The sequence below is a fragment of the Ovis aries genome, chromosome 5 (assembly GCF_016772045.2).
Source record: "Ovis aries strain OAR_USU_Benz2616 breed Rambouillet chromosome 5, ARS-UI_Ramb_v3.0, whole genome shotgun sequence".
Classification (NCBI taxonomy): Eukaryota; Metazoa; Chordata; class Mammalia; order Artiodactyla; family Bovidae; genus Ovis; species Ovis aries.
The window spans coordinates 91,187,254-91,213,621 of record NC_056058.1 but is presented as its reverse complement, the minus strand read 5'-3'; the positions used below and the strand labels follow the sequence as shown (position 1 = coordinate 91,213,621).

The following is a 26,368-nucleotide window of genomic DNA, read 5'->3' as shown; positions in this document are numbered from 1 at the left end:
AAGAATATAATCAATCTGATTTCGGTGTTGACCATCTGGTGATGTCCATGTGTAGAGTCTTCTCTTGTGTTGTTGGAAGAGGGTGTTTGCTATGACGAGTGCATTTTCTTGGCAAACGCTGACCCATACCCCACAGGAGACACTTAAACACAGTTCTGTCTCAGTCTCTGTGGGGTCTCTGGATCCTGGTGCACACAAGGTTTGTTTGAGCCCTCTGAACGTCTCTGGCAGGTATGGGGTTAAATTCTAAATGTGATTTTGCCCCTCCTGCTGTCTTGCTGGGGCTTTTCCTTTGCCCTTTGACATAGGGCATCTGTTTTTGGTGGAATCCAACAATCTCCTGTCAGTAGTTGTTCAGCAGTGAGTTGTAATTTTGGAGTTCTTTGCATGGATGTTTGCATTGTCTCTCCTCAAGGCAGAGACTAGATTTGTTTCTTTACCAGGATAATAAAGATAATAACTCCCTTAGGGGCAAAGGTTGAGCAGGTCTGCTGGCAGCCGTCTTAGAAGATTGGGTTCCTAAATTTGAGGTTCCTCAACTGTGACACACACCCACTGTGTGTACAGCATCTGAATTGTCCTGTGTTACTTGAGGGGCAAGGGTAACAAATATGAACATCAAGCTGGCATTGTCCATGGTGCCTTGAGTATTTAGGTCTTCACCTCTTTCCAAAGGGCTCTGGCCCTCAGCCAGCAATTATGAAACTGAATGCAAAAGGAGAAGGAGGCAGCAGAGGATGAAATGGTTAGATAGCATCACTGATCCAATGGACATGAATTTGAGCAAACTCCAGGAGATGGTGAAGGACAGGGAATCCTGGCACGCTGCAGTCCATGGGGTCCAAAGTGTTGGGCATGACTTAGCAACGGAACAACAGCAATGAAACTCTTGGCAGACTATCCTTTTAGCCTGCAAGGAGAGTAAAATCTCAGACCCTTCACTTTTCCTGATCAAGCTGTCTGTTCAGGGTAGACCTGCATATTGTAATTCCTTGAAAGAGATGTTCTGTAAGACACTGTTTCACAGTCTTGACATTACATGTGTGTGCATGTGTGTGTGCTAAGTCGCTTCAGTTGTGTCTTACTCTTTGCAACTCTATGAACCATAGCCCAGCAGGCTCCTCTGTCCTTGGGATTCTCAACGCAAGAATACTGGAGTAGGTTATCATGCCCTTCTCCAGGGGATCTTCCCTTACCCAGGGATTCAACCTGTGTCTCTTATGTCTCCTGCATTGGTAGGCGGGTTGGTTTTTTGTTTTGTTTTGTTTTGTTTTGTTTTTACCACTATCACCACCTGGGAAACCCTTAATAATGAACAATGTAAAAACAGGAGCTCAAGAGACACGATTATTCATTTTCACATTGAAGAGTTCAATCTTTTGCTTATTTGATTGGGGGAAATTATAGAAACACAAGATTACTCTGTGTTTAAAAATTTCTTCCTACAGCTACAAATCTATGGAGGATCTGTATAGTGCCAATCCTTGCTATCTAATGGGCTTCCCTGGTAGATCAAGGAGACCTGGGTTCGATCCCTAGGTCGGGGAGATCCCCTGGAGAAGGGAATGGCTACCCACTTCAGTAATCTTGTCTGGAGAATTCCATGGACACAGGAGGCTGGCTGGCTACAGTTCATTGGGTTGCAAAGAGTCAGACACAATTGAGTGACTAACACTTTGCTATCTAACAAATATTAAACATCATAAATGTATGTTGAAATCACACAAGAAAATTCCACATACTGACAGCAATCATAGAATAAATAGCATAGACAAAGTATCCATTGGCAAACAAATACCACCTTGTGTTAATGCCAAGAAACAGTCATGTATTTATTTATATATTTAGTGATCTCTAACTTTCCAGTGTTTATTCAGGGATGGGCACATAATTTATAAAAATACACCACTTTTTTTATTTGTGTGTGCAAGCATGCATGTGTATAAAATGCCTAGTTGTATGTCAGAACATGTTAAGGATATGCTTTGTAAATACATGAACCATGAACTTCCAGATGTTCAAGCTGGTTTCAGAAAAGGCACAGGAACCAGAGATCAAATTGCCAACATCTGCTGGATCGTCGAAAAAGCAAGAGAGTTCCAGAAAAACATCTATTTCTGCTTTATTGATTATGCCAAACCCTTTGACTGTGTGGATCACAATAAACTGTGGAAAATTCTGAAAGAGATGAGTATACCAGAGCACCTGATTTGCCTCTTGAGAAACGTGTATGCAAGTCAGGAAGCAACTGTTAGAACTGGACATGTAACAACAGACTGGTTCCAAATAGGAAAAGGAGTACATCAAGGCTGTATATTGTCACCCTGCTTATTTAACTTATATGCAGAGTACATTATGAGAAACGCTGGGCTGGAGGAAGCACAAGCTGGAATCAAGATTGCCGTGAGAAATATCAATAACATCAGATATGCAGATGACACCACCCTTATGGCAGAAAGTGAAGAGAAACTAAAAAGCCTCTTGATGAAAGTGAAAGAGGAGAGTGAAAAAGTTGTCTTAAAGCTCAACATTCAGATAACGAAGATGATGGCATCTGGTCCCATCACTTCATGGGAAATAGATGGGGAAACAGTGGAAACAGTGTCAGACTTTATTTTGGGAGGCTCCAAAATCACTGCAGATTTGGTGATTGCAGCCATGAAATTAAAAGACACTTACTCCTTGGAAGGAAAGTTATGACCAACCTAGATGGCATATTCAAAAGTAGAGATATTACTTTGCCAACAAAGGTCCATCTAGTCAAGGCTATGGTTTTTCCTGTGGTCATGTATGGATGTGAGAGTTGGACTGTGAAGAAAGCTGAGCACCAAAGAATTGATGCTTTTGAAGTGTGGTGTTGGAGAAGACTCTTGAGAGTCCCTTGGACTGCAAGGAGATCCAACCAGTCCATCCTAAAGGAGATCAGTCCTGGGTGTTCATTGGAAGGACTGATGCTGAAGCTGAAGCTCCAATACTTTGGCCACCTCATGCAAAAAGTTGACTCATTGGAAAAGACCCTGATTCTGGGAAGGATTGAGGGCAGGAGGAGAAGGGGATGACACAGGATGAGATGGCTGGATGGCATCACCAACTTGATGCACATGAGTTTGGGTGAATTCTGGGAGTTGGTGATGGACAGGGAGGCCTGGCGTGCTGCGATTCATGGGGTCACAAAGAGTCGGACACAACTGAGCGACTCAATTGACTGAACTGATGCTTTGTCAGAAAATATGATCCAGGATAAAAAGAAGATAAAGAATGTCCACTTGGATGAAATGTGAATAGATGAGATCTAACAGGGAATAGTGTTTGTAAACTAAAAAAAAAAAAAAAAAAATAGTAGGCAAAAAATGCAAAAATAAGAAAGAGAAAACTATTGCAAGCAGGACCTGAGAGGGGAGACAAAGTATACAGGAAATACAGGAGACAGATCTTGCTTAAATAGACCAAGACAAAAATAAGACAGAAGTAGTGTATTCTAATAGGAGAAGCTGGAAATACAGTATAGGATGGAGATAAATATGGCCCTGAGCAGGCAAGACTTCCTACAACAAGCACCACTAACCGTATGAAAGGAGGAGTTCACCATGATGAAATGTGACCTTAATCCAGAAGACAGGTGACTGAGTAGCCCAAAAACCTTATGTTTCCAAACACTGGAAGACAGTAATTTCTGCGGATAAAAGAATGTAATACTCCAATACTTTGGAGGGACTGATGCTGAAGCTGAAATTCCAATCCTTTGGCCACCTGATGTGAAGAGCCAACTCACTGGAAAAGACCCTGATGCTGGGAAAGATTGAAGGCAGGAGGAGAAGGGAACGACAAGGATGAGATGGTTGAATGGCATCACCAACTCCATGGACATGAGTTTGAGCAAGCTCCCAGTGTTGATGATGGACAGGGAGGCCTGGCATGCTTCTGTCCATGGGGGTCACAAAGAGTCAGACCTGACTGAGTGACTGAACTGAATTGAAAGGAAGGTAAAAGAGGAAAAAACACCAAGGGTTTGTTAAACCAAAGTGTCTGTGTTATGGGAGAAAACATCTATGAATTTGAACCATTGGTATGAAGCAGAGGCATTCTAGTTTTAAAGCCACAGGTGTCACTTTCTATGGCAAAGGTGAAATTGAGTTAAACTGCTAAATTAAATAAGCATGAAACACACTAATAGGATTTCTAAACTATACACTATTTGAAGATTTAGTTTACTCTTGGGGCATCCATCTCTGGAATAAAAAAAACAAACAATGGGATGGAAAATATCCTCTACAAAAATCAGAGAAAATGGAGGTCAGGAACTCAGATTTTGACATTTATTACAGTTGGTTTCCGCACCACCCCCCGCACCCCCCCCCCACCACTCTTATCCTTGGGTGGAGGCAGAAAAGTTAGGGCAATAATAAAAAACTGCTTAGCTTTGGAAACATGGCCAAAATCTAAAACACTATCATATTTAAAATACTTATAAGTGTCAGTCATTCTTTTACGCTATAACTTTGCTTATTATTCTGTTAGATAAAGCCTCTTGTCATTATACTCTAAGCAAAGCTGTTAACGGGGAAACTCAGATCCATACCCTAGACCTAATTTTTAATATAGTTCCTCTTTGATCTCCTGCATCTCTGAATTTAATTACGAGGTCTCACTTGATGCCTTGCTCTTGTATCTTTTGCTCTTCTTGCTCATTCTGTTGATTTTAAGAAAGAAGAGTTTTCTGCTTCTTTTAAAAGCATGCTCATTTTTAGTTAGTTCCTTGAAAGGTGTCACCCTCTACTTCATGTTGCTCCTTGGGTCTTTTTATTCTTTGTCTCCTGAACTGACACAATTTACCATCTCAACATTCTGCAAATACAGCTTGCAGGGCCCATTTCCTAGGAATATGATTTTCAAAAGTGCCAGACATCAGGATGAGTCTAAGCCACTTGATGAGTTCTCTGTTACATATCCTCATTTGCTTCCTTCCCAGAGAGATTTCTGATTTCCGCCCAGAACATGCTTATCAGCTTAAAGGTCTGAAGCATCGTGATGAGATGAAGATTTTCTTCTGCAGCAGTGAGTGCACTAACCTTGAATGAAGCAGTTGCTAATCATGTTGCACTAAGCAAATAAAAGTCACAACCGACCTAATCTTGCTTGCCTAATATCAGTTTCTGCGGACTTCAAGTGTAATGTTCTAATCACTGGCGCAAAACAGCCAATTAATTTCCTTTCCATGTGTGTTTTTTACTGGCCAAGTTGCATATGGGAGCAGTGCGTTCAGTCATAATCATGCTCTACAAAGATGGGAAATGTTCCCTTTGAGCTTCCAATCATTAGGCCAGCTGAAGTGAAGACAAGCCCATTGACAAGTGAGAATGGCAATAATTTATTTTCTATTGATGGGTTGTGACAAATCACGTCGGAGCAGTGGCTGCATACTGTGGGGCTCCGCGAAGGAAGACGGTGATGGGCAAAGATGAAACCCTTCACAGCTCATTTAGTCCAAATGTAGCCACCTGGGTGGTGAATCGGTTCAACATACCAGCCCAGGCATTCCAGCACAAAATTAGATCGCTAACAGGCAGGCCATATAGGGGTTCCTACAAGGCATTAATCAACAGGGTTGAGCTGTCAAGATGCAGAGTCTGAAATTAAGAAACACCAAAAGGATGAAAATATGGCAATGCTGTCAAAAAAATAAAATAAAAATGTGACTCATACTGTAGGGTTCCAACCCCCATTGTACAAGCTTAGAAGAAAAATAAGGTATAAAGGGATAAAGACATGAATTACCTCTGTGGAAAATTTTCCTAAGGTTCTTAAACTTGTTAATTAGTAAAAACAGCATGAAGGTTTTTGTAAGCATGAGCACACCCACTTTCAACGTAACACTGACAGGTCAGGTTCCATAGAAGTCCTCCTCACTGCCCCAGTAGTTCATCTCTTATTTAAATTTCTTTTCTACATGAACCTACTTGATGTGCAGAGCATTTGATGTCTCACGCTGTTTCTGAATACAGACACTTCAAACTCAGCAGAATTCTTGGGCTTGCACAGCTTATTTTCTGAACGCTCTTTTTGGTAGGAGTTTATTCTAGTGGGAGGTACAGAGTGTTCATGTGTGTGTGTGTATTTAACTTTTATTGATATTCTTTTTAGAATTCATTATCTGTTTTTATATTAGAGAAAGTATTTAGTGCCGTACACAAAGCCAAAAAACGAGAGTTTCTAAAATGAACCAAATTGTCACGCACAAAAGTTATAGTACCTAAAAATATATTCTCAGTCCCGAAGGACTGCTTTCCAAGCCCTGCATGGTGTTTCTCAAAATGTGGTCTAGAGGGTTCACTGAAAGCGCACGCACATTGACACACCTCGGCCTTCTGCTCCCCCAGAGATTTGGGACAGGCCTGGGACCTGGGACTTTAACAGGATCCCCAGAATGATTCTGATGCGCAGTGAAATTAGAAAATCACTTTTTCTTAAGTGACTAAGCCCCAGTTCACACTGAGGTACAACACCTGTTTCTTTTTTCTGCTGCCTAACATGTATCACCCTTGGACAGCTGTGCTCCATTTGTTTATAAACACTCTAATATTGATACTTTCGTTATTTCTGTGCCTTCCATCAGGCTGTGCCTTTCATATGCTCTAGCCTCCTCTTTCCCATTCTCTGAGATTCAACTTAAATGTTCCCTCCTACAAGAAGGCTCCATCACTGCCAGCTAGATGCGAATATTCTGGCCTCTCTGCTGTCCTAGGCTTTCTGGTTTTACCTTTCAGAGCATCACCACCTCTGCCTTCTATTGCAGTTACCTGCACACATGCTTTGTCTGTTACTAGCTTGTTCACTCCATGAAGTCACATCTTATATGTCTGTTTATACCTCATGCCACCTACCTCATATACCACCTAATACATATACGTTGCGCTATATGTACAGTAAATATGTCCATGGGACTGAACTCCTGAATAACAGATGTTAGTTAACTCAAACCCATGCTTTATACTTTGAAGTCGTTTACAGACATAAGTGTTCGCTCTTGCTGTGTGTTCAGAATTCTCATTAGAATCTTGAAGTGGGTCTCCCTGTAAGCAAACATATATGAGGTCTGCTCTTTTGTTTGTTTGTTTTACTTAACTGCAGTTTATGAAATGCTATTCTGTATAAAGAAAGCTGAGCGCCGAAGAATTGATGCTTTTGAACTGTGGTGTTGGAGAAGACTCTTGAGAGTCCCTTGGACTGCAAGGAGATCCAACCAGTCCATCCTAAAGGAGATCAGTCCTGGGTGTTCATTGGAAGGACTGATGCTGAAGCTGAAGCTCCAATACTATGGCCACCTCATACAAAAAGTTGACTCATTGGAAAAGACCCTGATTCTGGGAGGGATTGAGGGCAGGGGGAGAAGGGGATGACACAGGATGAGATGGCTGGATTACATCACTGACTCCATGGACATAAGTTTGGGTGAACTCTGGGAGCTGGTGATGGACAGACAGGCCTGGTGTGCTGTGGTTCATGGGGCTGCAAAGAGTCAGATACAACTGAGCGACTGAACTGAATGCTACTACAGACACTTTGTTTTTTAAATATTTCAGATATTCATTTTCTTAACCAGGAACTGTATGGCCTTAAATATTTGATAGCTTTGTGTGATTAACAGTCAATGGCAATAATTGTCTAGTTTGACTGAAGACTCATGTCATAGATCCTGCTGCTGCTGCTGAGTCATTTCAGTCGTGTCTGACTGTGGGACCCCATAGACGGCAGCCCACCAGGCTCCGCCATCCCTGGGATTCTCCAGGCAAGAACACTGGAGTGGGTTGCTCTCCTTCTCCAACGCATGAAAGTGAAAAGTGAAAGTGAAGTCGCTCAGTCGTGTCCAACTCTTCGCGACCCATGGACTGCAGCCTGCCAGGCTCCTCTGCCCATGGGATTTTCCAGGCAAGAGTACTGGAGTGGGGTGCCATCACCTTCTCCGATCATAGACCCTAATACAGTATAAAAATCATGAGAGTCATGGTGTGGATTTTCATGACCTAAGGAACAAGTCGACCCTGATTGTAAGGCAAAGGAATGGTTTACTTTTACCTTCCTTATATTCTAGAAGTACAAGAAAGATTAGGGAGATGGACAACTGCTATCAGTTTTATTATTTTTGAAAGTAGTGTGTCTCCTCAATCCATGTTGCAATTTTTCCTTTATATGAGGTATTTCAGGTATACAACAAAATGATTTGGTATGTATTACAAATGTAATTGTATGTGTATTCAGATGATTTTGTATGCATTACAAAATGATCACCATCATTAAAGTCTACTTAACATCTCTCACCATACATAGTTACAGTTTTTTCTTGTGATGAGAAGATTTGCTTTTAGGAATTCCCTGGTGGTCCAGTGAATTGGGGCTCCAGTGTTTAGGAATTAGGTCCAGTGAATTAGGGCTCCACACTTTCACTGCCGAGGGCCCAGGTTCAGTTCCTGCTCGGGAGATAAGATCCCACAAGCCATAAGGTGCTGCCAAAAAAAAAGACTTACTCTCTTAGCAACTTTAATTATGAAATACAATATTATTAACCATAGTCACCATATTGGACCTTACATAGTAACTTTAAAACACTTTAAGTGTTTTTAAAACCACTTTTACCTATGATATTGCTGTGTATTTAGATCCCACAGCAATGTAGGGAAAGGCTGTTTGTAGGAGACTTGAAAAATGAAATAATTCAAGCCAATTTGATTCAAACTTGTTCTAATCAGAAGAATAATCCTTTATCTACCCCAGTCTTCAGTTACAACACTCTAGATGAAGAGCAGGAGCTGAGGAGATGTCTCTCATTTTCCTTCAGTGCCAAAGATAATTAGGACAGACTAGAATCAGGGCAGAGCTGCTTGGAAAAGTTCTGAAGGTCTGTGTTAGTATGCTTTTAAAGGGAAGGTGATATGTAAGATTACCTTTTTCTGACACCTCACATCAGAAAAGACTGATGTAAAAAGTGCTTTGGGGAACCACATATTTCATAAAGTTTCTACTGCAGCTTAACAGTCATCTCCAAGGGTTTTGCTTTAACTCAGTTGATAATTATAATAGAACAGAGAATGATACTGCATTTTTATTTATATTACAGTTCTTGGCCACGGGCACCTAGGGAGCCCCTAGCTATAGCTAAAACCTAATTAGGAGAAAAGAACATTGCTGACTCAATTTCTGAATTGGAGAGTTAAAGAAACATAATAATCCCTGCTATAAAACATAAAATCCTTTCAAAATAAATAACTCAAAAGGTTACTACCTTTGAAAGATGCCCTATACTTCTCCAACCAAAAAAGGAACAGCAATCCAGTATTTTCTAAAACAGAGCTAATTTGATCCATTGTTAATTCCTCCATTCCAGAGGTGTGTTTCACAAACATCAGGTGTCAGCTGGGGAAAGGAGTGAAAGGTTAGTCCACAATGGTTGATGAACAGTAGTGAGACTTTATAGAGGAGTCTGAAAGGGCGTTACAGAGAAGCACTGAGAAAGGGAACAGGATGAGAATCTGCTAGCCCACGGTGTGAGTGCTATGAAACTTGTGATGCCAGAATTAAAAGGACTCTTGAAGAAGATAAGAGTGTATATATTACAGAGAGACTTCTTTGAAGAATCCAGAGTACAGATAAACAAAAGAGAGCCTGTTCTTCAGAAGGTATCTTGCCTGCCCTGTCAACAGAAAGAAACTGACTATGATCTATGCATAAAACCTGGGGGTAAAAAAAGGACATAATCTAATGATGGATGAAGAACGTACATTTGAAGAGGACTGATACAGAGAGACACTGGAAGTGTCAAGGACAATTCTCCAGAGTCTCCAAGAAATTACAGATAAATGACCTCTTGAAAACAAGCTATCAAAAGAAATTTCAAAAAAATTGATACAATAAAATAACAGAAGACAAAATTTGAGCTAGAAAACTCAGAAATAAAATGAGAGAGAAATGAGAAATCATTATGGACATAAATGCCCTATTAAAGGCAATAAAAGTCCGAATAGAGAACAAGTCATGTGGGTCAGAACCGGGAAATAAAAACATGGAGAATAAATCTCACAAGCCAAATTGGGGAGGGGGGGTAGATCTAAAAATTATTATAAAGAAGATTATAGATGTGGCAGACAAAGGATATCAAACAATCGAAAGATTACTGTTTCTGAAGAAAAGAGCAGACAAATGGAACAAAACAAAATGTGATCTAATATGTAAGAAAACTTTCCTGAAGAAAGATTTGACCTGGATATAGCAAAGGCCCTTTATACCTGAAAAAACTTAATATAAAGTAATGAACACCAAAATATATGCTGATACAATTTCTGGTGTTTAAGGATAAATTACATGGGCATCCTACCTGAGAAAGTAAGTCACATAAAAGGGGAAAACCTGGTTTGTCTAAAACTTTTTCAAAGCAACACAAGTGACAAAAAATAGTGGAGCCATGGCTATCATTTTCCAGGGGCAAAATATGTGATCTAACAATTTCATTCACAGGCAAATTATCTTTCAAGCAAAAAGACAACATTCTCAGGCAGGTAAGAATTTGGGGCTTATAGGAGAAGGCAATGGCAACCCACTCCAGTACTCTTGCCTGGAAAATCCCATGGATGGAGGAGCCTGGTAGGCTGCAGTCCATGGGGTTGCGAAGAGTTGGACATGACTGAGCGACTTCACTTTGACTTTTCACTTTCACACATTGGAGAAGGAAGTGGCAACCCACTCCAGTGTTCTTGCCTGGAGAATCCCAGGGATGGCGGAGTCTGGTGGGCTGCCGTCTACAGGGTCACACAGAGTTGGACACGACTGAAGCAACTTAGCAGCAGTAGCTGCAGCAGTACCTGTGACAGTTACTATTAACAAGAAATGAATAAAAATAAAATACATGTAAAAATACCTATGATTAAGCAATCATGGAAATCTTGTTATATGGTTTAATGTTATAAATCCTGAGAGCATAAAAATAACATTATACAAATATGAACACACATATACACGAACAACTGAGGGTAGAGGAAAACAATGGAAGTCGTAGGCCAGACCACAGATGTGTTAGTTAGCTCATCCTTTCCATCAGCTCGTAAGAGATGCTGTTTTTAAGTACTGACCTTAGTCACATAGTTCTTTCATAATATTTTTTCTTTAAATTTAGAGACATTTTAAAGGATATCTAATAATTCAGTGAAGAAATGTTTTTTAGAAGTCCAAGGATTTTTCTCTTTTACCTCATTTTTTTTGTTTGATTTATTGAGTTATTAGAGCCAGCATTTATAGAATTATTCCACTAAAAAAATATTTTCATCTCTTTGTCTTTGAGGAACATAGATGCTTGAAAGACACTCACCAAATATTGAAGTTAATTCTGTGTGGTGAGATTTTGTGTGACTGTTAACTGTCCTCAGTCAGTTCAGTTCAGTTCAGTTCAGTCGCTCAGTAGTGTCTGATTCTTTGCGACCCCATGAATCACAGCACACGAGACCTCCCTGTCCATCACCAACTCCTGGAGTTCACTCAAACTCATGTCCATCAAGTCAGTGATGCCATCCAGCCAACTCATGCTCTGAGACCCCCTTTTCCTCTTGCCCCCAATCTCTCCCAGCATCAGGGTCTTTTCCAGTGAGGCAACTCTTTTGCATGAGGTGGCCAAAATATTGGAGTTTCAGCTTCAGCATCAGTCCTTCAAATGAACACCCAGGACTGATCTTTAGGATGGACTGGTTGGATCTCCTTGCAGTCCAAGGGACTCTCAAGAGTCTTCTCTGACACCACAGTTCAAAAGCATCAATTCTTTGGCGCTCAGCCTTCTTCACAGTCCAACTCTCACATCCATACGTGACCACTGGAAAAACCATAGCCTTGACTATACGGACCTTATTGGCAAAGTAATGTCTCTGCTTTTCAATATGCTATCTAGGTTCATAACTTTCCTTCCAAGGAGTAAGTGTCTTTTAATTTCATGGCTGCAGTCACCATCTGCAGTGATTTTGGAGCCCCCAAAAAGAAAGTCTGACACTGTTTCCACTGTTTCCCCATCTATTTGCCATGAAGTGATGGGACCAGATGCCATGATCTTCATTTTCTGAATGTTGAGTTTTAAGCCAGCTTTTTCACTCTTCTCTTTCACTTTCATCAAGAGGCTTTTTAGTTCCTCTCACTTTCTGCCATAAGGGTGGTGTCATCTGCATATCTGACGTTATTGATATTTCTCGCGGCAATCTTGATTCCAGCTTGTGCTTCTTCCAGCCCAACGTTTCTCATGATCTACTCTGCATATAAGTTAAATAAGCAGGGTGAGAATATACAGGCTTGATGTACTCCTTTTCCTATTTGGAATCAGTCTGTTGTTCCATGTCCAGTTCTAACTGTTGCTTCCTGACCTGCATACGGGTTTCTCAAGAGGCAGGTCAGGTGGTCTGTATTCCCATCTCTTTCAGAATTTTCCACAGTTTATTGTGATCCACACAGTCAAAAGCTTTGGCATGGTCAATAAAACAGAAATAGATATTTTTCTGGAACTCTCTTGCTTTTTCAATGATCCAGCGGATGTTGGCAATTTGATCTCTGGTTCCTGTGCCTTTTCTGAAACCAGCTTGAATGTCTGAGAGTTCATGGTTCCCGTATTGCTGAAACCTGTCTTGGAGAATTTTGAGCATTACTTTACTAGCACGTGAGATGAGTGCAATTATGTGGTAGTTTGAGCATTCTTTGGCCTTGCCTTTCTTTGGGGTTGGAATGAAAACTGACCTTTCCCAGTCCTGTGGCCACTGCTGAGTTTTCCAAATGTGCTGGCATATTGAGTGCAGCACTTTCACAGCTCACCTTTCAGGATTTGAAGTAACTCCACTGGAATCCCATCACCTCCACTAGCTTTGTTCGTAGTGATGCTTCCTAAGGCCCACTTGACTTCACATTCCAGGATGTCTGGCTCTAGATGAGTGATCACACCATCGTGATTATCTTGGTTGTGAAGCTCTTTTTTGTACAGTTCTTCTGTGTATTCTTGCCACCTCTTCTTAATATCTTCTGCTTCTGTTAGGTCCATACCATTTCTGTCCTTTATCGAGCCCATCTTTGCATGAAATGTTCCCTTGGTATCTCTAATTTTCTTGAAGAGATCTCTAGTCTTTCCCATTCTGTTGTTTTCCTCTATTTCATTGCATTGATCGCTGAGGAAGACTTTTTTATCTCTCCATGCTATTCTTTGGAACTCTGCATTCAGATGCTTTTATCTTTCCTTTTCTCCTTTGCTTTTCGCCTCTCTTCTTTTCACAGCTATTTGTAAGGCCTCCTCAGACAGCCATTTTGCTTTTCTGCATTTCTTTTCCATGGGGATGGTCTTGATCCCTGTCTCCTGTACAATGTCATGAACCTCTGTCCATACATCGTCAGGCACTCTATCTATCAGATCTAGTCCCTTAAATCTATTTTTCACTTCCACTGTATAATCATAAGGGATTTGATTTAGGTCATACCTCAATGGTCTAGTGGTTTTCCCTACTTTCTTCAATTTCAGTCTGAATTTGACAATAAGGAGTTCATGATCTGAGCCACAGTCAGCTCCCGGTCTTGTGTTTGCTGACTAGATAGAGCTTCTCCATCTCTGGCTGCAAGGAATATAATCACTCTGATTTGGGTGTTGACCATCTGGTGATGTCCATGTGTAGAGTCATCTCTTGTGTTGTTGGAAGAGGATGTTTGCTATGACCAGTGTATTCTCTTGGCAAAACTCTATTAGCTTTTGCCCTGCTTCATTCTATACTTCAAGGCCAAATTTGCCTGCTACTCCAGGTGTTTCTTGACTTCCTACTTTTGCATTCCAGTCCCCTATAATAAAAAGGACATCTTTTTTGGGTGTTAGTTCTAAAAGGACTTGTAGGTCTTCATAGAACCATTCAACTTCAGTTTCTTCAGTGTTACTCGTTGGGGCATAGGTTTGGATTACGATAATAGTGAATGGTTTGCCTTGGAAATGAACAGAGATTATTCTGTCATTTCTGAGATTGCATCCAAGTACTGCATTTTGGACTCTTGTTGACCATGATGGCTACTCCGTTTCTTCTAAGGGATTCCTGCCCACAGTAGTAGATATAATGGTCATCTGAGTGAAATTCACCCATTCCAGGCCATTTTATTTAGCTGATTCCTAGAATGTTGATGTTCACTCTTGCCATTTCTTGTTTGACCACTTCCAATTTGCCTTGATTCATGGACCTGACATTCCAGGTTCCTATGGAATATTGCTCTTTACAGCATCAGACCTTGCTTCTATCACCAGTCACATCCACAACTGGGTATTGTTTTTGCTTTGGGTCCATCCCTTCATTCTTTCCGGAGTTATTTCTCCAGTGATCTCCAGTAGCATATTGGGCACCTACTGACCCGGGGAGTTCCCCTTTCAGCATCCTATCGTTTTGCCTTTTCATACTGTTCATGGGGTTCTCAAGGCAAGAATACTGAAGTGGTTTGCCATTCCCTTCTCCAGTGGACCACATTCTGTCAGGCCTCTCCACCATGACCCTTCTGTCTTGGGTGGCCCCACATAGCATGGCTTAGTTTCATTCAGTTAGACAAGGCTGTGGTCCATGTGATCAGATTGGCTAGTTTTCTGTGAGTATGGTTTCAGTGTGTCTGCCCTCTGATGCCCTCTTGCAACACCTACCATCCTACTTGGGTTTCTCTCACCTTGGACATGGGCTATCTCTTCACGGCTGCTCCAGCAAAGCACAGCCGCTGCTCCTTACCTTGGACGAGGGGAATCTCCTCACGGCCGCCACTCCTGACCTTGAACGTGGAGTAGCTCCTCTGGGCCCCTGCGCAGCTGCTGCTCTTTGGATGTGGGGTTGCTCCTCTCGACCGCCTCCCCTGACCTCTGGCATCCTCAATAGACAAGAGTAAATAAATAGTTCTATGGATGAACAGTTTTAAGTGTCCCGAAAAAAATGGATATAAGTTAAATACCCAGAAAACAGAAGTGTCTTTCTGATGTTGTCTTTTATATATTCATCCTTCTCATTTCTTCCTGGAAAAATAAAACAAAAATGTAAACCTCATTCGATCAGTGTATGTAGGATATATAATGCTAATCTTCAGAGGAATTACAAGGGAAGCTATAGGAAGTTATTTTTCCATAAAGAGCTTACAATTTAACTTAATGGTGTTAAATTTCTTGCATTTGTTTGAGTGCAGGTGTGATGTGAACTTTTTGTAATAGAGAATGGACTGGCAAAGACTCAAACTGGGATAAATTAGATAGCTCTCTTATTCCCTGTTTACATATAAAACACAGCTCTCTTATCCAAGTAAATTGGTCAGTGTTTTTGTTTGGAAATTATTCAGTGTATAAGGCAACCTCTTTGGGAGTTATTTTAATGTGGGCTGGAAAGAGAAAAATGTTGATCCAAACTGTTATACCTTAAGAATATGTTTTAGTGTATATCTCAAGTCACTATTTTGGTTTAAAGGAAATCTTTGATTAAACTGGCAGTTATCAAAGCAGTGTAAATTTGTCATATTTGCATAAACCACATTGCTCCAATAACGAAAGTGGAAGATTAGACTGACACACTTTGGCCTAGATTTAGTAAAATAATTTGTTGCTTCTGTAAAGAGGCTTTTAAAGGTGAACCAATTAAGCTGTGTACAGATTTAGCTAGCCATCCAAATATTTTGTTTATAATCAGCCAGTTTGAGCTTTTTTTTTCTGAATATACTATCATATTTATGAGGTTCTGATTGCATAGTTGTAATGGGGTTAACTTTCACTTCTTATTATCATTTTCATAATAGAAGCTAAAATTTCCCAGCTTGACATTACTATTTCTTAAACTTCCTTTAAAAAGATAGGATAATGGGAAGAATCAGCAGTTGCCTAGCTTAATTATCATAAAATATATAGGGAGGAGATGAGGAGCTTTATTTAATATGATAGGTGGTTTAAAATTTTTGTACAAATCAGCCACTCAAGTATCTGCTGACTGGATAGGCTTCCATTGATTGTGAGTACTTTTTTCGTGATCTAGTTTACTTCTTTTTTTTTTTTTTTAGAATAAATTTAAACACCTGATCTCCTTCTAGATATTATATCTTTACCCAGTATATATCTTCAGTTTAATTGCAGAATTTGAAATGCTTTCTTAAAATCATGAATTTTTATTTCTCAAAATTGATTGAGATATAATCACAAAGATGATCATTCACAGTGAAGATTAGTAATACTTTTTAAGTGGATAATAACAAATTGCTCACTCTCGTTGCTTTTGCGACTTTTGGTTTTTGTATATTATTTTGTCCTCCAAGGTAAAATGACAGAGTGCGCATATTGTAAAAACCAGGATCATCACTCTTTCACTGCCTATCACCCTGTTTATGCTTAACCAAGCATTTATTTATTAGTTCTTAATGGTAAGGGCTACAAGGTTACTACACCTGAGAGAAAAATCTGTAAGACAGGCTTTCTAATTAATCACTGGGAGGGTTCAGAAAGGTCTAGCTATTTCTGTAAACCGAAGCATTTATGCACTCTATTGCAAATGTTGATCATGAAAATGGCAGGTAGTGCTGTATTTCCCTGCACTTCTGTACTTCCATTAGGAATAATGAACCCTTTCTGTGTTTCTGTGTGTACACATGGACACCATCATTAAAACCAGGGCCTCTTTTCACCTGAGGACAGATCATGAGGCCAGTTCTGAGAAAACAGAACAGTGGTACCAGCATGTTAGGGACAAGGCTGAAATGCCACCCATGAAGCTCTGAAGACCATCAACTCAAAACAAAAGATTCTGAGACAGAGCAGTCAAGAGCCATAGAGCCTGTTCTGCAGTTCTCATATCCAGTGCCATCTGTGACTAATGAAGTGAGCTGGAGCCCTGTTTCATATACTTTTACTAAGTTCATAAACAAAAACTGCAATGAAATTTGGATCATTGCTTCAGGTGAAATCATAGCTGGTTGATAGTCCCGAGGCTCTTTCCCACAGTTACCGTGGGTCGCTGGGTTGCAATAACGGTAAGATAAAATGGCACCAACCCATGCCGTATTTGCAAGACTGTCTGGGATCCCACACTTCTCTCCCCAGTCCCTGGCTCATGTTTTGTTGTGTTTCCCAGTGCAGAAGCCTCTGCAGCCAGTGGCAAAAAGCATCACAGATCTTAGCGGCTTTTTCCTCCTGTCTCTAGCAAGGTCCCTGACATTGGCAGAGGTCAACACCTGAGGCACACTGCTGGCATAATTTCTTTCGTCAGCACAGTAGCTTTCATTTCTTGAGCCTGGCGTGTGCAAGCAGTGCACAGAAATGTGTCCTCTCTCGGCCCGTGTTCATGTACCTCAAATGTAGCAGCCAGGCCAGGCCACCTAATCCTCTAAATCATACTATCCTTGTGATGTTTCTCTTCTCTCCCACCCAACCCCCATCTTTCTTCATTTCTTCCCTCCTTACATTCATATGTTAGTGCAAGAGATGCAACAAATGGTACTCTTCAGTGTTCAGTAGCTCTGTAAATGCTAGCCTGTTCCTGGCAATGCTAAGGACACAGCTGTGAGCCCTACTGGTGGTTTAGTCACTGAGTCATGTCTGACTCTTGTGACCCCATGGACTGTAGCTCGCCAGGCTTCTCTGTCCATAGGATTTTCCAGGCAAGAATGCTAGAGTGGGTTGCCATTTCCTTCTCCAGCAGATCTTCCTGACCCAGGGATCGAACCCGGGTCTCCTGCACTACAGGCAGATTCTTTACCATCTGAGCCACCAGGGAAGCCCCTGAGCCCCACTACACTTTACTAAAGAAAAGCAACCCCTCAAGGGCTGCTGCTGTCCATCCTTGTACTATCTGCCAAAGCCTCCGTGGATCGCCCTTAGAGTGACCCGCTCTCTCCACTTCAACCAAAGAAGCTTCCCTCTTTAGGCTTTACATGATCATGCTTCCACAAAACACTTTTTATGCAAATGCTGCTATAGTTTAATTTAAAAAAGAAAACTCTCTAAAAATTCGAAGAAATTAATCAGGTCCTGATACATATGTTCGAATTCTACATTTCTGGGGAAATAGGATCTCTATGGAATGATAGAAATGTGCTCTTTCAGTGGGGAAAATAGCAGAGGAGAACAAATCAAGGAGAAGTAAAGTTTCTGTAGCAGGGAGCAGAAAGACAAGAGATAGGAATAGGAGATGAGTTGTACAGGTGTTGGAATGTTATTTTTTCTTTGTGGGTTGGTTTGTTTTGGTAAACAGCAGAGTGACAAGTTTAATTTCATCCAGTTTGCAGGCCAGTGGTCATGAGTTTAAGTGCTGGTTCTGTTTCATTTGGACTGTTGCATATTGGCAGAGTAGATTCTGGCATCCCCTATAAAGATGTAGGCACTGGCCATCAGTGGTCCAGCTGTAGAACATAGAAAATGTGAGAGGCTCTGAGGGGTCCTGGGCAGATATCCAACATCGTCTTCCGTGGCTATCATTTATCCATCAGTACCTCTAGATACTAATGCAGCCTTATCCTGTTGAAGAAGAAAGACTTGAAGAGGACAGCTATGAATTTGTCACTATGACTGATCACTAAATTTGTATGAGGTTCTATAAATACTATTCTGACTGTCAAATGCCTATTTTGTACAACTTTGTATTACACATGACTATAGGAGAAGGGAATGGCAAACCACTTCAGTATTCTTGCCTTGGGAACCCCATGAACAGTATGAAAAGGCAAAATGATAGGATACTGAAAGAGGAACTCCCCAGGTCGGTAGGTGCCCAATATGCTACTGGAGATCAGTGGAGAAATAACTCCAGAACAGTCCTGGGTGTTCTTTGGGAAGAATGATGCTAAAGCTGAAACCCCAGTAGTTTGGCCACATCATGCGAAGAGTTGACTCATTGGAAAAGACTCTGATGCTGGGAGAGTTTAGGGGCAGGAGAAGAAGGGGATGACAGAGACTGAGATGGCTGGATGGCATCACCAACTCAATGGATGTGAGTTTGAGTAAACTCCGGGAATTGGTGATGGACAAGGAGGCCTGGCGTGCTGCAATTCATGGGGTCGCAAAGAGTCAGACACGACTGAGCGACTGAACTGAACTGAACTGAACTGAACTGATAGGATACATGTGTCTTTGTTGTTGATTCTCAAATACTTAAAATTTGATAAAATTGTATTTATAAAAAATTTCTTATTTTTGAGGTATAGCTGACTTATAACATTGTGTTAATTTCCACAGTACAGCAAAGTGACTCAGATTTTGTGCTATGCTAAGTCGCTTCAGTCCTGTCTGACTCTTTTGACCCCATCGATTGTAGCCCACCTGGCGCCTCTGTCCATGGGATTCTCCAGGAAAGGATACTGGAGTGGGTTGCCATGCCCTCCTCCAGGGAATCTTTCTGACTCAGAAATCGAACTTGCATCTCTTATGTCTCCTGCATTGGCAGGTGGGTTCTTTACCAGCTGAGCTACTACGGAAGCCCTGCTGGCTCATATGGCAAGTCTGTTTTTTAGTTTTTTGAGGAATCTCCAAACTATTTTCCATAGTGGCTGTACCAGTTTACACTCCCACCAACAGTGTAGGAAGGTTCCCTTTCCTCCATGCCCTCTCGAGCATTTGTTATTTGTAGATTTTCTAATGATGGCCATTTTGACCGGTGTGAGGTGGCACCGCATTGTAGTTCTGATTTGCATTTCTCTAATACTTAGTGATGCTGAGTGTCTTTCCATGTGCCATTGGCCGTCTGTATATCTTCTTTGGAGAAATGTCTGTTTAGCTCTTCTGCCCATTTTTTGATTTGGTTCTGTTGATTACTGTTGTTGGGTTATATGAACTGTTGATGCCCTTCTTGGTCACATTGTTTACACATATCTTTTCCTAGTTCATAGGCTGTCTTTTCATTTTCTATATGGTTTCTTTTGCGGTACAAAAGCTTGTAAGTTTGATTAAGTTCCATGTATTTATTTTTGCTTCTAGTTCTATTGCCTTGGAAATCTGACCTGAGAAAACATTGGTATGATTTATGTCAGAAAATGTTTTGCTCACATTCCATTTTGAGTTTATTTTTGTGTATGGTGTAATGGTGTGTTCTAACTTCATTGATTTACATGTGGCCGTCCACATTTCCTAACACCCCTTGCTGCAGAGAATTTTTCCCAATATATATTCTTGCCTCCTGTGCTGAAGCTTAATTGACCATAAGTGTGTGGTTTATTTCTGGGCTCTCTATTCTGTACCATTGATCTATATGCTTGTTTTGGGGCCAATATCACACTGTTTTGATTCCTGTGGCTTTGTAGTATTGCCTGAAGTCTGGGAGGATTATGCCTCTTTGGTGGTTCTATAATAGAATTTATTTGATTTTTAATAGAAATCATTGATACTTCATTTCTGTATTCATTTATTTATGCCTTATTTTGTTCAGAATAGGATTTAAAATAATAGTTATACATATGCTCCAGATTATAACCCAGATTATTTCATAGGGAAAAGAAATAAAACTCAGGAATTTAGAAAATTAGTTTAAAGAAGTTAGGTTCTGTCAGCAGAGAGTGGAAAGATTATTGATTTGTCTTCAGACAGAAATGGATATGAGTTTTTCCTCTGTCACTTTGCCCTGGTAGGACTTTGAGTAAGTCACTTCATCTCTCTTAGTTTCAGTATTTTTATCTCTAATCTGGAAAATATAATTAGACCCCACAGAGTTATGAGGATTTGATGAAATGATGGAGTTCAGACAGTACTCCAGTAGCTGACCTATAACATATACTCACCTAAGATTAGCTTAGGACCCAGATGAATACATGGCGGGAAAAAAAATGCAAGACAGAATTTATTAAATGTTATATTTTGTGGCATAGACATTAAACATGAAGGAGCTGAGAATCCCTGAGAGCTGAGCTAATCAGAGAGGATTTTGCAGAAATGTAAGAAGGTCTAGAGCTGACTCATTGGAAAAGACCGTGATGCTGGGAAAGATTGAAGGCAGGAGGAGCAGGGGACGACAGAGGATGAGATGGTTGGATGGCATCACCAACTCAATGGATGTGAGTTTGAGCAAGCTCCAGGAGTTGGTGATGGACAGGGAAGCCTGGCATGCTGCAATCCATGGGGTCGCAAACAGTCGGACACGACTGAGCAACTGAACTGAACTGAATAAGGTCTAGAAATATGCAGAAGATTAAGAATGTGTCTTACATAGTCCATTTGGGCTGCTATAACAAAATGCCACAAACTGAGTGGTTAGTAAACACAAAATTTTTTTCTCACAGTTGTGGAGGCTGAGGAGTTTGAGGTCATGACACCAGCAGACTTGGTGTCTGGTAGGAACACACTTCCTAGTTTACAGGGAGCTGTCTTTTCACTGTGCCCTCACAGAGTGGAAAGTACAAGGGGGTTCTCCAGAGTCTCTTCAACAAGGGCACTAATCGCATTCATGAGGGCTCCATTCTTAGGACCTGATTGCAAACAACCCACCTCCAGATAGCATCACATTGGGGATTAGATTTCAGTGTATGAATTTGGGGGAGGGGGGATGCAAACATTCAGTCTGTAGCAGGGAGTAAAGAAAATGAAATCTTGCTAGGTAAAAGAAAAAGAGCATGCAACAGAGGCTTGATGAGCAACAGCATGTCGGACGGAGGCAAGAGGGGATGAGGCCACTGAGCTCCAGGTCATCCCTCCACAGCCTGATGGTAACAGGAGAGGAAGGCAGAAGATGGATTTGGAGAGAGACAGTTTACTTGACTTTGGATTTCAAGATTTGAGGCAACATGATATCTCAGTGAGGATACGCCTCCTGCTGCTAGACATGGGGTCAAGGCATTCTGAAGAGGCTATGGATCCAGAGGACATCGATAGTTAAACCTAATGAGCTCTCAATAACAGGAAGGAGCACAGACCAACGACCAAATGTGGACAGCACACAATCCAGTGGAAGGAGAAACAGCTCGATTAAAAAAAAAAAAAAAAAAAAAACACCAAGAGGGGTGGTCAGAGTTCTAGGAGAAAAGCTAGAATGGTGGTATGTATAACCGTGTTCAGCAAGGAGAGGAGATGGTCTCTGAACAGCTGCCTCCTTCCTTAGAAGAATGGAACCAGGGTATCCACTGGGGGCCCCGAGAGAAGAACCACTGTCTGGGGAGGGCCACTGACCAGCTGTCCCGCCTCTGTTGGTTTGCCTTTCCATTGGATTCGCTTGTGCTGGTTGGTCGCCTTTCTGCTCCTTCCTAACTCCTGCTTCTCTACCCTTATCACCCCTAGACCCAAACAATACCTTTTCCAGTGCTTTGGCCCCAAATGACCCGTTTTAACTTGCCCTGAGAACATTTGGGGCAGGCTAAATTTTTTGAGTCTTTCACAAAGTGCTAAGAGACAGCCAAAGAAAATACGCAGAACGCAGTACAGAGCACGGACTCACCAGCACCAGACTCCCATTCAGACCCAGCCTCTCCCATTTAGGAGCTTCAGAGGAGCGTCGTGCTGCTGCTGCTGCTGCTAAGTCGCTTCAGGCGTGTCCAACTCTGTGCGACCCCACAGACAGCAGCCCACCAGGCTCCCCCGTCCCTGGGATTCTCCAGGCAAGAACACTGGAGTGGGTCAGAGGAGCTTCCCAATCTATGCCAATTACTCAGTTTCTCTCTGTGTGGGTTTTCTAGTCTGAAAAATAACAGGGAATAATAGCAGTACATATTTCATAGCATTGTGGTGAGAAGCAAGTAGATGTAACATACTTAAAACTCTAAGTTGAGTGCCTGGCACACTTGAAGTGCCACATAAGTATTTGCAACTAAACAAGTCCAGAAGACAAAGAATTGAATGAGCAGTAGGCATAATGTTTGAAAGTTTACTGGAGCTAGCTCGGCCGTTTACTAGCTATGTGATTTTGGACAAATGATTTCAGTTCTCTGGACCTCCGTTTCTTCAGTTAAAAAATGTGGCTACAGTACTAACAACTTTGATTGTGAGGACTGAAGGAATCAGTACGTGTAAAGTGTCTCATAAGGACTTAATAATTAACAAACATTATTTTTATTTTATTTTTTTTAATTGAAGGATCATTGCTTTACAGAACTTTGTTTTCTGTCAAACCTCAACATGAACCAGCCATAAGTATACATATGTGCCCTCCCATATCCCTCCCCATCCCACCCCTCTAGGTTGATACAGAGCCCCTGTTTGAGTTTCCTGGGCTATCTATTTTACATATGGTAAGCTGAAACTCCAGTACTTTGGCCACATGATGCGAAGAGCTGACTCATTGGAAAAGACCCTGATGCTGGGAGGGATTGAAGACAGGAGGAGAATGGGACAATAGAGGATGAGATGGCTGGATGGCATCACCCACTCAATGGACATGGGTTTGGGTGGCCTCCAGGAGTTGGTGATGGACAGGGAGGCCTGGTGTGCTGCAGTTCATGGGATTGCAAAGAGTCGGGCACAACTGAGTGACTGAACTGAACTGAACTGAATGTACGTTTCCATATTACTCTTTCCAAACATCTCACCCTCTCTTCCCCTCTCCCCATGTCCATAAGTCTAGTCTCTGTGTCTAACAGACATTATTAGTAGCTCTGTGGCTTACCAGTGCAGCATTCTGATCACCAAGGATCACAGGGGCTGTTCCATTTTATACCTGATACAGGCAAAGAAAGCCACCCCCTCTCCCAGGGCATGACAGGTCACAATAATAGACAGAGACTTTTTCACAGCCTTACCTCTTGAGAGTCAGGAGCCAGATGAGTGGACCACCCTTTCTCTCACCTCCCTGAGCCTGCTCACATTTCCTCTCTAGTCTGCCCTTTTCTGTGATGACTACGTGCATTGATTTCACTCTTCAGGTTAGTCTCAAATCAGCTGGGTGTGGGAAGGGAGCTTTCTCTTAGAATAGGATCCATTTTTAGAATTATTAACTGAAGTTAGAATTGATAGGACAATAATTTAAGCTCAGTGAAATTGAAGGTAATACAGTAATAAGTAGAGGAGAGGAAAAAGCAATTTAAGGGTCACATTTCTAAAAGGTCCCTTCTCTTAAGAGTCAGGGACAGGGTTAATTCCGTAACTAAACATTTTGGAAAGAGACAGAGTAACATAGGTTTTAAGATGAACCACAGGCATAGCACCAGCTCTTGTGGCACAGAGCTAGGGACTTTTCAAGTCAGGGACAGTGCACTTGAGGAGAAGGGAATCTTGCTGTAGCTGGACTCTGGACTCACCTCCATCTGCCCAGAGCCCGCATCTCTTACCCTGATGTCCGTGAAGTGGATGGCAGGTAGCTCTGGCCTAATTAACCCATCACCATACAAATGTTCTGCCACCAGCACAGATGAGGTAATGTAGAAAAAGTTCTGGTCAACTGGATAAAAAATTACCTTTATATCCCACCCATTTGGATGCATCTGCCTCCAGATACTGTGCAATCACAGCAAGTGTCCATGTGAAGATACTTTAGTCATTTCCTCAAAAATAACAATCTATAAAACATAAATAGTAAATTTCTTTTTACCATAAAAGAAAATTAGATTATCAGAAAGAGAGGCTATAAATCATATGTTATACGTCTGAACTTTTTATGTACCATAATAGCTAATCACTCAGCTATCAGGGCACTGGGGAAATTACAATAATATTTTGTGGGGTATGCACCACATGCATGAAGCCAATAATATTATAGAAGTGACCTTCACCTTCTGTGATGTCATAGAAAAAAATGATGCTGCCCTAATAACTGCAGAGGGTTAATGAGTTTCGGAGAACACACAAGAGGCTGCGATGTCACCGAGTCTTGTTTTTCTTTCCCGTGGGAAGTTGGGCTAATAAAAAATGAAAAACATTTCAAGTAGCTTAGTAAGAAAGAAGAGTTGTGCAGAGTTAGAAGGAAACTCTTTAGTGCTGTACCCTCAGAAGGCCTAGTTTGCTTTCTCTGTAAGCTGCAAATCTTATTCTTTTCTTGTGCGTCTTTTCCCATTGACTTGGGAATCTTTGAAATGACCATTGTCTTCAAAATCTGCTCTGAAGATGGATTTTTCTTTTTTTTCTCTTTTTTAAGTTTAGTGATGGACATGAATCCATTTGATCAGACAGGGACCTCTGAAGATAGGGGGACATTTATCTCTATAAAATATGCAGCTTTGTTTGGTCTCACCACTTGGCTCCCCCATGGGGGTGGAGGTAGAGTTTCCACAGTCATGCTGATTTCAGATGAATAGACGTGCTGGTGTCAAAGACAGGCTGCAGCACTCTGCTGGCATCTGGGGTACAGAAGGCTAAATCTTCTGAATAGAGCCATTGATGATTACATTTTGGGGAAACTTAATCATAGAGTAATTAGGCTTTAATTCTTACAAAAACTTACAATTAATTGGATCTTTTATACAACTTTTTTTGTTTGATTTGAAGTACCATGTAGGTTAGTTATAGAAACTTAATTTAAATATGGATTTAATTAGAATTGTTTTATGATTTTAATGAGTCTTTAAAGTCTTTTGATGAGCAGCCTGTATAATTATGGTATTTAAAATGATTGGCTAAATGCATACTTTTATAATTTACCTTTCTGGAAACTGTATTTTTATGGAGGCTATTTTTTGTATGATGAATTGTTTCATTTTATGTTCAGTTTTTGTGGGAATGGGTACTTATTCCTGCCCCTAATCATCCAAGTGTTTTCTCTCTAGAATGAAATTAAACTTTCATGAAATCAGAAGCATCAGGCAGTAGCCCAATGCCACAGTTAAATTTAATCACAGAAATATTTTTATTTTTACTATAAAGGAGTCTGAATCACTGCTAAATCTACATAATTAGGTACAAATAAGTTACCTGAAGACAAGTTTTTTCCTATAGAAAAAATGTGATTTTAGGCAAAATGGCTTGAAATTTTTTAAGTGAAATGAAATATGGAAATTTCAACCTTATAATGCACTGTCAAAACAACCAGAAATGAGCATTTTCAATAAACATAAAACATTTTAAATTGGAAAAGAAAAGAAAACATTAGATATGTTCTCCCCTTTGAGTTGGCCTCAGTTCTAACTATAGTAAATCAGATGACTAGCATTTAATATTTTTTGGCTGATTATATATTTAATAAGTAATATAAGGGCACATGTTTTTATTTTTCATTTTAATGACATTATGTTCTAGCCTTCATATGTTGTATTTTTAGGTTGTATTATTTACATGTGCTTAAAAATCGATGTGCTTTACATATCAAAAGAATATTGGAGAAACACCATATAGTCATTGCAATAGATGCAGGAAAACATTTGACAAAACCATTTAATAATTAAAAAAAAAAAAAACTGAGCATACGAGGAACAAAAGTTAACTTACGCAACTTGATTGATAGCTCCTGTGAAAAGCCTGCAGCTAACGTGATACTCAAAGATC

The 26,368-nt window shown here is 40.8% G+C and overlaps 1 protein-coding gene across 4 annotated transcripts in view; it reads left to right on the top strand.

Moving 5' to 3' along the window:
• KIAA0825 (KIAA0825 ortholog) overlaps window positions 1-26,368 on the top strand; it is a 400,677-nt gene that overhangs the window by 340,955 nt on the left and 33,354 nt on the right. Inside the window, exon 20 of one of the 4 annotated variants that reach the window (XM_060416007.1) lies at window positions 4,970-5,130. The exons of the other annotated variants lie outside the window; for them this stretch is intronic. Coding sequence (XP_060271990.1) covers window positions 4,970-5,078 — 109 coding nt within the window. The 3' untranslated portion in view covers window positions 5,079-5,130. Of the gene's footprint in view, window positions 1-4,969; window positions 5,131-26,368 lie in introns of those variants that run through there. 4 annotated transcript variants of the gene reach the window in all.